Source organism: Hirundo rustica, chromosome Z (genome assembly GCF_015227805.2).
Source record: "Hirundo rustica isolate bHirRus1 chromosome Z, bHirRus1.pri.v3, whole genome shotgun sequence".
Lineage (NCBI taxonomy): Eukaryota > Metazoa > Chordata > Aves > Passeriformes > Hirundinidae > Hirundo > Hirundo rustica.
The window spans coordinates 8404144-8417008 of record NC_053488.1 but is presented as its reverse complement, the minus strand read 5'-3'; the positions used below and the strand labels follow the sequence as shown (position 1 = coordinate 8417008).

Below are 12865 nucleotides of genomic sequence, written 5' to 3'. Positions count from 1 at the left end.
AGGTAAAGATGGTAGCAGAACAAGCGTTTGCTGGCTTTCACTGTATTCTCAGAAGCTAAACACATTTAAAAGGCCATCTCTTCTGAATAGGATTTTTTTTTGCAAATATCATTCACAAATACACTGTATCAGTGATGCCACTCATCTTCTTCTAGCCTGACAATGCAAATTCCTCCTTGCAGCTCTGTCTGAAATTTACTGGGATAATGTGATGGTGGCTGTTATCTAAGCACAGTTATAAAGGACCCTTGATTGTGCTGTTGTTTGCCTTTCAGTGGTCCCAGGTTCCTTCATCTTGGAGCCTCTGAGAAGACTGTCCCATTAATTTTCTGTGTAATTTGAGTCCATGTTGGGGGCCTTTGTAGGGAGAACTTAGGTTCCAGTGGAGGTATCTTCAGTGCAGAATTTTTCTTTACTGTGGGTGTGGAAAGACGCTGGAACATGCTGCCCAAAGAAGTGGTGGGTTCCCCATCCTTGGAAGTGTTTAAGACTGGATAGAATTGGCCTCTGGGCAACCTGGTCTAGTGGAAGGTGAAAAGGTAACCCACCTAGCTGGTAGAGGGAAGCCACTTGATGTCATCTTGGATTTCAGTAGAACTTTCAATACTGTCTCACAGTGTCCTGCTGCACAAGATGTCCAGCACTGAGCTGGATAAGGACATCATGTGATGGGAGAGCAGCTGTCTCATGGGTCAGACACAAAGGGTTACAGTGAATGGGGTGACATCAGAGTGGGGATCTGTCACTAGGGGGGTTACACAGGACTCCACCTTGGGCTCTGTGCTCTTCAACATCTTCATAAATGATTGGTTACAGGACTGGGAGGGATTCTAAGCAAGTTCGCAGATGGTGAAATACTGAGAGGGGCTGTTGACTCCCTCAAAGGCAGAGAGGCCCTGCAGAGAGACCTTGATAATTAGAGGGCTGGGCAATCATCAACCATATGAAATTCAGCAGGGGTAAGTGCCAGATTCTGCACCTGGGATGGGACAACCCTGGATGTACAGACAGACTGGGGAATGAGAGGCTGGAGAGCAGTGCCATGGAAGGACCTGGGGGTCCTGGCTGATGGCAAGTTGAGCCAGCAGTGCCCTGGCAGCCAGGAGGGCCAAGTGTGTCCTGGGGGCATCAGGGACAGCATCTCCAGCAGGCAAGGGAGGGGATTGTCCTGCTCTGCTCTGCACTGGGGCGGCCTCATCTCGAGTGCTGGGGGCAGCTTTCAGCAGTGCAATATAAGAGAAACGAGAAACTGGTTTAGAAAACTTTGGAAAGCATCCAATGGAGGGCAACAGGTGTGGTGGAGGGCTTGAGGGGAAGCTGTGTGAGGAGTGGCCGAGGTCACTTGGTCTGTTCAGCCTGGGAGGCACTGAGAGGAGACCTCATTGCTGTCTGCGACTTCCTCATGAGGGGAAGGGGAGGGCACTGGTCTCTTACCTCTGGTGAGCAGTGACAGGATCTGAAGGAATAGCCTGAAGATGTATCAGGGGAGGTTTAGGTTGGACATCAGGAAAAGTTTTTTCACCTAGAAGGTGGCTGGGCACTGGACAAGGCTCCCCAGGGAAATGGTCACAGCTCCAGCCTGACAGAGTTCAAGAACTATTGAACACTGCTCTCAGGCCCCTGGTGTGACTCCTAGGGGTGGTCCTGTGCAGGTCCAGGAGCTGGACTTCATCATCCTTTTGGGTCCCTTCCAACTCAGTGGATACTTTGATTCTGTGTTCCAGCCCATGGCAGAAGGTTTAGAACAAGATGATCTTAAAGGTCCTTTCTAACCCAAGGCATTCTATGGCTCTCTTAAGGACATCAGTGAAAAAACTAAAATTACGTCTCTGTCCTACCCAGATCATCTTCTTTGCCACCCTGAGACGAGATTCTATCACTGGTGACAAAGAGAAATTGGATCATTGTGTTCAGTGCTAGTTTTGCAATTTGGAAGAAATCAGAATGCCACAATGGAAAAAGGAGCCTAGCTGGTGCCAATTAGCTTGTCTCCTGTGTTATCAACCAGGACTAGGAGAGGGCTTGATAAGACAAAATAATAGCAAAAAAACTATGATAAACCTTTTTTTTTCCTTGCTAGCTTTCATAATGTAAGATCACATGTTAAATCAGAGGAGTTGTATATTGTGTGCTAAAACCCTTTTGCTGAAGTAAAAGTTTGTGAAGTACAGCCAGTTGTGTCAGAAATTTGGTTAGTTCTAATTCAGTTAGATTGAGTATTGTTACAGATTACATTAATGTTATATTAACAGATCTAAAGAAAGTCAAGCCTATTAGTAGTCCACTTCCTATCTTCACAGAAATTCCTCATCCAAATTTAGTATTATTTTTTTGTCTGAGATACAGATTAACAGCTTTGGTACTTTTTGTTTACATTTGGAGTGTAGCAAAGGAAGCCATACAAAGTGAGATAATATACGTAAATACTTTTTTCTCTTTGGTTTTGGAGAAGATCAAGAAGTATTGAAATTCTCTGCAAGATAAAGCATTGTCTTCTGGATTTGGTGAACTGTTGGTCTTTCCCAACAGTTTATCAGTTCTTCACTGGTCAAATATGCAGGATTTAATTTGGAGTGTGGGTTGAGAGTTTTGTATCACTGACTCTGGTTCTGCCAGTTGAACCTTACCTTTCTCATTGACTCTTCCTGGCCACTTGGATAAAAGTGTTCTCAACAGTAGTCAAAAATCTGCTGCTACCAAAGTTTAATAACAACTTTGAAATTTTTTTTGGACAGTTTATTGTGAGAGAAGTCTAGAAACAAATGCTTGTATATAAATAAGGAATACTACTTTCTTTAACTATTTGTTTTATGGGAGCATACTTCATCTAGGACATATCTTACTATATTTCATAAACTGAATATTAATGAATAAAACTTTGAATTATTCAAATGATAATTAAAAAGTTGGGTTTGCGGTTTTATTTCTGAAGGAAGAAATGGTCTGTGTGGGCTGTCAGTAAATACTGAGGGTTGTGTGATATATGGATTATTGGTCCTTGGTTCAGCTGGATATTTTAGCAATTGAATTATTTAGTGTTTTGTTTTAAAGACTAATGTGTATGAGTATTTGTAATAGGTAATTTAGGCCATCTGATTTGTGTTAATGCTCTCCTCCCACACTCCAAAAAAATAATATTTACGAGCAGTATATATCACTGTGCAATGACTTCTTAGGTGACCTGCTTTTGATGTAAGTTGATGTCTTTATATACAGGGATGCTGCTTAAGCAAAGAAAACCCAAGGGGTTTATGCCCTAGAATTGGGGGCACTGTAATCATTACTATAAAAATATTATAGAAAGGTCATCCTCAAGAACTTTAAAGCCCTTTTATGTAAAAATTGAAAATTTTTAAAAAGCAGAACCAAGTTTTTCAAAACAACAAAAAAAAAATAGGTGCACCTCAGTAGCACTACTTATCCTGTAACACAGAATTGTATTTTCAACCAAGATGCTAATTTATGTCTTCAGTGTTCCTAAATGTTCATGCAAAGGATTTTATTTCATCTACAGGGAAAAGCAACCTACTTTAGACATTTCTCTTCTTGCCTCCTTTGTTTGCTGTCATAACTGTAGTGTCCTTTCTTTGAGTCAAATGATGCTTGCATTATTTGGAGATAATGCTAGATAAATTTATACTATACTGAAAGCAATACCGCAACAGATTCATCACTTAGCAGAGACTGGTGGCTGCATTTCTGAAGAGTTCCCTGGGGAGACATTTTTCTCTGTGTTTTTTAAATTACCATCTTTACCTTTTTGAATCATGAGTCTTCAGAAACGTTTTAAATCAACGAAAGAAAAAGTACAGATGCTTAATGGTGTTTAGATGAGTTTGAAAAATCTCTTCAGGCATTGCAAAATGGTTCCATAGATCCCTGTTTTCAAAGCTGACTTTTGGTTCCATCCCATTAGTACCTACTCCTTGCAAATAATAGGGATTTCTCAGATAATGATTATTTTGCAAAGGTTTTGTTTAAAAGATTATTTTAATTTCCTATTTGTGAAAGTAATTTCAGTAGAGAAGGCTGTCAAAGTATCTTACTCTAGCTTATTCTGTGACTTTTGACTGGAAAATCCATTCAGGTTCAGCCTGTGTAATTGTTTTAAGATTTTTTTTGTTTATTGGGGGTATTTTTCACTGTTTATTGACTTAATTTTTGGAATGCTTTTTAGCTTCTTTAACACTTGAAAGATATGTTTGGGTTTTGAAGTGACATTTTAATTTCTTTGGTCTCTTACACTTACAAGTGTAAGAAACCAAAGAAATCTTCATGAGTGTTGTGGAGCATTTCACTTGTAATAATCACTTATTTTTATATAGAAAAATCCAGTTTAGGTATTTTATGTGAATATTCAGTTATATTTCATAGTCATAAATTCAACTAACAATCCAGAGATAAAAGCAAATCTTGCAAATTTTAGGTGGTCTTATTTCTGATTCCCAGCACTTCATTTTGATGGAATTTGCATTTTTTGCTATGTAGGATATATAATTAAATATGTATATGGCTGCTGGGGTCTTTTAGTGACTGGTTGTCCTGTTTAGCTTTTTTTACCCAGATGAATTCTTGGTTAATATCCACCCTGGAGAACAGGTTGGGCTTAGGAGCTCTGCACCATAGGTTGACCCTGGCAGGGACAATATGATCAAGCTTTAGACTCCTAAAATCGTACTTTCCCAGAGAAGTCTGTGCTAGTGACTCTGTAAATGATAAGCTTTCATGAAAATGGCTTTCAGCTTATTCTGCTAGGCTTATTAGCATTTTTTTTTGTAGAAGAAGCAAACTGTTTAGAGTCCATCTTAGGTCTAAACTAGAAGTTTTTGCTGTAACCATGAAGGAGCCCAAGATGGATCTTGCTGTTAACCACTCAGGAGCTGGGATCCTCGGGAGTTTTAGCAGATTAGTGCTGTCTTTCCCTTAGTGCTCAGTTTGCACAAAGCACTTAGAATTCCCAGGTCTCAGCAGTGAGAACAGTATTGCTCTTCATAGCTTCATGGCTAATCTTCATTGCTTCGATGGAAGATGGTCACATAGGCACTGAATAGCAAGTCTTCATTTTCTGGGTGGATTTTTTAGTCTATGCTTGGAGATGACCTGAAAGTTATTTGTCATGTGCTACATGTAGGACACCATTTTCTATTAAGCGTTCCAGAAAGGTGTCACTTCTCATGTTTTCTCTGCTTCATTTAGTTTTGTATTTTCCATAGTTTAAAATGAATTTTTAAAATTTTTCTTTCCAGAAATAGCTCAGCTAGCTAATTGTGACAGTGGGACAGCAGAACCTCTGGAAGCAGATGAATCAGTAAATGTAAGCTTTCCTGTTATGTTGCTGCTTTTGCTGAACGTGAGCAAGGAATATCTGGTGTGTGCCCCCAACCCTGCCTGTTCTGTTTTCTCCTGGTATGTGTAAACAGATTGAATAAACATTGGTTAATACCACACTAACTCTGAAGTTCTTCAGGCAGAAGGCTTTCAGAAGGTATAACCAAGCTTTCTGCCTGTTTTCCTAGACATCTCAGTGTCTTCATCTTCCACAAAGTCAGTGTTTACCACGTGGCAGTAACTTCACCACAAAATCCACCACTGCTTCCTTTTTTTCTGTTCAATCAATATATTTCTTTTTCTTTTAGAAGTATTGATAAACTGTTTAATTAAACAAAGTATTTAAAAGAGATTTTAAAACAGTCCATTCACAGAGGCAGTTAATGATAAAATGAGAGATTCTGAACAGATCCAGTGAAGAGACGAGGAAGACATGAGTAAGTTAGCAAATAGCTTGGATTCAGGAAGTTAGTTTACAGTTTGAAAGGTTGTGCATAATTTCTCTGAATCTCTGTTCAAAAACACTTGCCTACAGCAATGGGTATCTTACCAGTAATATTTTGTGAGATGTTTGCTGAGGATGACAAAACAAAAGCAAATTGGACACGTTGATTGTGGGCTTAAATGCCTTTTGGGTTTGGTGTGGTTTTTTTTGTTTGTTTGTTTTGGGGTTTTTTTGGTGGTTTGTGGTTTTTTTTTGTTTTTTTTTTTTTTGGGGGGGGGGGGGGGGTTTGTTGTTTTTTTTGTTTTGTTTTGTTTGGTTTGGTTTTGTTTTGTTGTTGTGTTGTTGTTGTTGTTGTTGTTGTTCTTATACCTTGGAATTCAGTAATAGGGAGATGAAGTTCCAGCAATTTAGTGTTGATTTTCAGTGGGAGTGGACAGCAAAAACAAGCCGTTTTAGGGGATGTCTAGGTAATTCAGTGGTACTTAACAAGTATTTACAAATTTTAGCAGGCATGGATTATCTGTTAGATTATCTGTAGCTGTTCAGATACATTACAGAAAAGACATAAATCACTGGTACTTCATGTTATATTGGGATATTTTCTAACATTTGGCAAAGTGCCACTTGTGAAGTATTCTGTAATTGACAAAAAAGGTGTTTCTTATTCTGCTGCTTTCATTCATCTGCATTTAAAATACTACTTTAGATCTGAGCAGCATTTAGAAGGATACTGACAGATTGGAAAAAAGACAGGGCAACTAGAAGTCTTAAGGGAAGTGCCAAAGTACTTAACTGAATCTAAGGTGCAAAGTGGCTTAGCATTAGCTAAGCAATTGAAACTGTGAAGTTATTTGTGTTGTGCAAAGGCTGAAGAAATGCAGAAAAGATAATGTGGTGTAATAAAATAATGTAAATAGGGGAGATGATGAAATCATTAAAGAAAACTATACAGGGAATAAGCACACATGGGATGTGACAGGAAGTGTAGCTTTGAAGTACAGGGCTGCTCACAGTCATCATAAATAGCAATTAGGAGGAATCCTGTACTCGAAGACAAGTGGGCTGAACAATTTAATAAGTCCTCTCTGTCAGCTCCTGTATGGTTCATTTTATTAACATCTTCACTAGTCTTGCACTGAATTTTCTTTAGGAAGCATGTAATTGAAAATGTTTCAACCAGGTCTGCTTTCAGCTTCTGTTACTAAACTGCCTGGATAGGGCTGATGGAATTTCTTGGAGGTTCAAAAGACATTTGAAAAAATCTTGTGGTTTTGGAAGTCTGCGTTTGGAGTCCCATGCCTTCATCTTTTCCCCCTGAACTCCAATTCTAATTCATACATCTTCAAGATTGATTAAAAATTCTAACTAGAAAAAGGTTTTAACCATACTTGGGGCAATATGGTTTTGAAAAAGTTCTGACAAAGAAGTAGATTAAAATTACCTCTTTGGAGGTAGAGTTAATGCATGTTTTTATTTTCGATCTTTTTCGTTTTGTCTCTTTTCACCATCCTCCCCATTATATCACATTCCATCCTAACGTTAGTTTGTAATGTGCCAGAGTTTATTTGAGTAAACAAGGGTTCATCAACAGTTTGTTACTACCAGGCCATAATACAAATGTCAGGTTTGCTAAAATGGGAAAACAGTGTACAATGAATGCCATATGGAATTCACAGACATCCATGACTACAGATAAGAATTGCCAGTAACTACTTTACCAGAAGTTTTCATGGTTGTAACCTGTGTGTGGAGAGAAGTGGACAGCTGGCTGCAGTGCAGCACATACCTGTTTGATGAAAAAGCAGCTTTGTTTCAGGAGCCCCTTGGTCCCTCTCTGGGTTGGCTGTGTGGCTGGCTGTCCAGAGCTTTTACCTGGTTCGCTAGTGTGACAGCCTGCTGATAGCTGGTTTTTTGTTTGGGTTTTTCCCCCCAGTTTTGAAAAAAAATACTGTTTTAACTTTGTTCATTCTCATCTCTTACTTTGAAGAGCTCTAATACCTCGCTGAAGCTGCAGAGGAAGCCTCGGGAAAGTGATTTTGAAACAATTAAACTGATTAGTAACGGAGCTTATGGGTGAGTAATCCCTGACTTTGACAGCTCTTTTGCATTTTAGTTTTGCTTAATTTCCCTTTTTTTCTGATTTCAGGGGTCTTTGTGTCAAGGGAGTGAGATTGCACCTTGCTTTTTTCATTTTGCATTCTTGTTTTGTTACTAGTGTTTTAAGTTCACGAGGTTTGGGAAATTTTTCTAGGCAGTAATAAATTACTCTGTGCTGCAGTAAATTGAAGTACTGAATATTACATCAGAAAGGTTTTTCAGAATCAGATAGCATGCCAAAGATGAAATATGAATAAATCAAATGGCAGATTTAAGCTCACCTTTATAATACTGCAAAAAGTCTGTGTTTATACAGATGTGAGAGAGAATTGTATGTCATCAGTAGGGAGACAGATTAATAAAAATGACTGCTTACTTGACCTAGAAGTACTATTGCAATAGAAACAAATTTCCTGAAGTAGGGCAGGAGTGTTTTGTTACTTTGTGAATGCTATTCTAGTTCTCAAGATTTAACCAAGCAGCTTTAAAGGAATTGCTATTTCTTGACAAACTTGCTGCTTACCGTATCTCGCTTTTTCCAGTACCTCAAAAGCCTGCCTCTCTGCAGTTTAGCGGTAGATGCTACCCCCCTCCCTGGCTGCACCCATTTCTCCTTCCCTTGGCAGATGTTAAGTCCCCTCCATCCCTCCCTGTATCTCTTTTCCTTACTGGAGGAGGATAAAAAGAACTGTGTGGGGTGGGCCCCTGTTGGAAAAAGGGGTGTCAGGAGTCACGGAACCTTTCACAGATGCTCTTAGTTTTCCAGTGCTGAGGGGTGGGGAGAGGAAGGAGCGGCTGCAGCTCTGCATGCAGCGGTCAGCAGAGTGAGGTTCAGTAAACCTACTGGTGCCTCTTGCTCCATGGTGTTGCTACCAGCCAGAAGGAGGCTCAAAGAGCCTTTAGGAAACACAGCCTGGAGATAGCTGTCCACCTGAAACCAGAGACGAAAAGGGATCTGCAAAGCTGGAAAAGAATGGATGAAAAGCCACGGCTTTCTATGGCACACACTTACGTTTTTTCCCCTCGTGTTTGTGGCTGGGAAAATCAGGACTTACTAACTATCTTGTAAATGCCAGTAATGCACAAAATTGGCAATGTAATGCTGTAAAAATTGGATGAGAACCTGATAAATATGTGAATAAAAAAAGGTGCTATAGAATAATCAGCTTGATTATATCCAAATTCTTCATGAATCATTATTTTCATTAAAAAGTGTGAAAACGGGTAGGCTGCCAGGTTATAATGGCAGTAGTATTAGTGGAAATTGAAAAGCTTATCGCTTTAGTAGAGTGATATTACTTCCATCCTTAAGGAAGTAATAACAAAGTAGATTTTGTTGGGTTTTATTTTTCTTTTAGATGGTTATTTCTTAGAAGAAAAATCAAAAGTGAGAAAAGGAACAGCCTGTAGAGGGTTGACTCTGGCTGGTTTCCTGGCAACTGCCAAAGCTACTCTTGTCACTCCACTGGACAAAGGAGAGAAAAGGGACAAAGGAGAGAAAAATACATGGATTGAGATAAAGACTGGGAAAGATTAGTCATTAAATACCATCACGAGCAAAACAAAGTTGAACTGGGGATATATACACTGAATTTATTGCTAACAAAATCAGAGCAGAATAATGAGAAGTACAATGAGACCTTAAAAAAACCCCCTTCCCCTCCACTCCATCCTTCCCAGCTCTGCCTCCTCGCCCCAGCAGTGCAGGGACACACAGGGAATGGGGGACTACGGTCAATTAATTGCACGTTCCTGCTGCTGCTCAGGGAAGAGGGTCCTTCCTCTACTTGAGTGGGGTCCTTCCCATGGGAGACAGTTCTCCATGAATTTCTTCAATGTGAGTCCATCCCATGAGCAGCAGCCCTCCCCAGAATGCTGCAACGTGTGTCACTCTTCCATGGGGCACAGTTCTTCAGGCACAGCCTGTTCCTGTGTGGGCCCATGCCAGGGTCACAAGTTGTACCAGGAAAACTGCTCCACTCTGGGCTCCTTTAGGCCTTCCACTACCAAAACCTTGCTGTACAAACCCAGTACATGGAGAGGGAAAGGAGCACAGTGAAATGTGAGACAAGAAACTTCTAAAAGTGTTTACTCGCTTTTAAAAGTGATTTTAAAAGGTGATTTTAGCAGCTGTTCAGTGCTATAAATTGAGCGGGCTTGTGCTCCTAAGTTCTCTAGGATATCATTTTTTCAAAACTATCTTTGTGTTTGAAAATCTCTACTATGTCAGGCAGACTGTAAAATCAACAGACATTTTTTCCAGACTTTTTTAAAGTAGGGTTTTCTTTTTGCTGTTGGCACCAATAGATTTATGGTTAATTTACTCAAAAGTTATGGTTTAAAGTTTAAAGGAGAAAATATCAAGATAGTCTAAATGCTGTCTAACCCATCTACAAAATGGAGTGTAATAAACCAGTAATACCTATTTCTTGTGAATATAAAGCAAGAAGCTATCCTGAAGGCATTTACTGTAGTTTGTTTACAAATATAAGTAGCTGAAACAAAAATTGTTGTTGTTATGCTACAACAATTGTATTTTCCCTCCTATGTTTTTCCAGGCCATTCATTTTTTGAAACAATCTAAGTGTATGTGAATTCTGCCTGTGCTTCATTGATTGATTCCCTAAAATATGTCAGTGGGCATATTTTGCGCTCTGACTTAATAACGCTGAAGAATGCTGTTAAAATATTTTACTTATTTTGAGGCTATAATGGAGGGTTTAAATCTAAACTAATTGAAGAAAACCCTGTAACATTGTTTTCCTTTGCTGTGTTGTTTTTGCCTTTATCAGTGAAATGGAAAGGTTTGATTACTTGACAGGGTAATTGTTGCTCTTGGCATATTGTAGCAGAGATTTGTCAGATATGTTAAATTTGATGAGTTTAAATATAAACTATTGGTTTTTTGAAGGTTTGAGTAAATTGAGTAAATGTCTTAGCCGTTCTTTGCTTTTAATTGATTGTGTAAACTCATCTGTAGTGCAATTAAATGACTGTATAGTGCATGAGGTGGAGTAGATGAGGCTTTTGGGAATGGCTAGGAATATACAATCAGTTAAACAAGCTGTGAATCAGTAAATATATAGGATTCTGGCCAAGTCAGTAATGGTTTCACAAGCTGTCTCTCTGACTTTATCCAGCCAGACTAAACTCATATTTCTCAAACTTTAAATTTTAGTGCAATCACAGCATTTTTTTCTTACTCTAGCTTGTGAGGGGCAGCAGGTAGTAGTGTTCCATCTCTTCAAGTTAGCATGAGCCTGGGTTCCTGAAAAAATTCAACAAAGTAAAAGTTACATTTGATTTCAGGGAAGCAGGTGATGTTAGTTCAATATCTCTTCAATATATAACTATCAGTTTAAAGCAAATATTATGATACCATTTTTGCTCCTGCCTGGATTGCTTTTAGTTTTGCAAGGATGGTAATGTCAGTATGTACATGACATTGATAAATTAAAAAACTTGGAAGCAATGTGTCTTGGGCAGCTGCTGCATGTAATTTGTGAGTACTGCTTCTGTCCCTTCTCCACTCTGTCGATAGTGCTTGTTCACGTGTAGTTGTATTTGGAACAGGATTAAGAAAGTTACAACCTGTAGAATAAAACCTCATCAGTCAGGTTAATTCATCATCAGCCTGGCAGCCACTAGTTCAAAAGTGAACAGGGACAGGTGGAAGCGTGACTTTTTAGGTTCACTAAAGTAGCACAAGACATCAGAATTTTGGGCTGCAGTTCCGTTACTTTGAATCTGTGTTTACTAGCTGCCATAAAGATGGATGGCATTGGTACTGTTAGGTATGGCGAGGTGGTTTTATTACTCAAAGTTGATGACATACTAAAACAACTAGGACTAATACCAGTTGTGAGAGAAGGATCAAAGCCATCACGTTCTCTTTGTCATATGGCCAGCTTCTCATTTCCTTCTAGGCAGACTAGCATAAGTGTGAAATACTGCAAGGAGAAGGCTGGATGCATTGTCTGAGAGCTGCAGGGCTTAAGGTAGCATTTCCTGCTGTCCCCAAATAACTCTGATCTGGTCACAGGCATTGCTTTGCTAGGAGGTGGTGCAGTGCTGCTTTTAAATTCTCATCTTAAGTAACTATATATAAACTTTACCAAGTAATATAAACCACAGCCTCACAAGTGACCCTCTTCACTGGGGTTAGTGTGAGACATAATTCCAGGGTAGAAAAGAATTTAGCGGTCTCTTCTCAGGAAACTGCTTGTAAAAATGAAACAAAGTTTCTGGTCAGCAGGTATAACTTTTAAGCAGTGAATTCAGTACCTGTGTCTCCACAAGGAGTTCAGGGTCCTTTGACAGATTAAAAAATAGTGTCAGCTATATTAGCCTTAAGCAGTGAATGTAGACTAGATTGTAAAATGACTCTAAAAGTTGGAGTTATTGGGGAGCTGTAAACTAGGCCTGAAACCTGTCTATCTGGGATTTTTTTTTTTTTAACTAGAGATTTTTCAATTTAGAGAAAAAACAGGAATCATGACTAAGATTGGAGTGATAGATGGCATGATATTTAACTGGAGTAATTCAGGAATCCAGTTAAATATTTTAGCTTGTTTTTGTCGTGTTGCCACTTTTGCGGTGTTTTATATTTTTGCCTAACTAGAGGTATTATAGAGATAGATTTTCAGGCTGAGATTTATGTTGAAAGTGAAATAAGGTAATGTTTGGACACTGCCAAGTGATTGTTCTTTATGAATGTTATTTCTCTTGAAAACTAAGCTTTTCTGCTGTGTTGAGCTGCAGCATCAATAAAATGCAGAGCACTTGCATACCTGTTGAAATTTACACAGTGAAATCAGAGGATGCTTTGGAAACTCATGTTGCTGTGTTATGAAAAGAGAAAGCTGAGGGAAGGTAGGAAATAAAATTCTTCATTTGAAACAGCAGGAGGATGCAGCAGTACCACTCTGGTACTTGTGGCTTTGCCGGGTGACAGGGCATGCCACTGTCATTCAGTGATTGACAGGACAATTTGGG

General features: G+C 39.2%; 1 protein-coding gene across 5 annotated transcripts in view; it reads left to right on the top strand.

Moving 5' to 3' along the window:
• The window catches only part of MAST4 (microtubule associated serine/threonine kinase family member 4), a 278078-nt gene that overhangs the window by 235058 nt on the left and 30155 nt on the right, over positions 1–12865 (top strand). For all 5 annotated transcript variants that reach the window (XM_058423983.1, XM_040089245.2, XM_040089244.2 and 2 more), the window contains 2 exons: positions 5247–5314; positions 7761–7846. In XM_058423983.1, coding sequence (XP_058279966.1) covers positions 5247–5314; positions 7761–7846 — 154 coding nt within the window. The remainder of the gene's footprint in view (positions 1–5246; positions 5315–7760; positions 7847–12865) is intronic.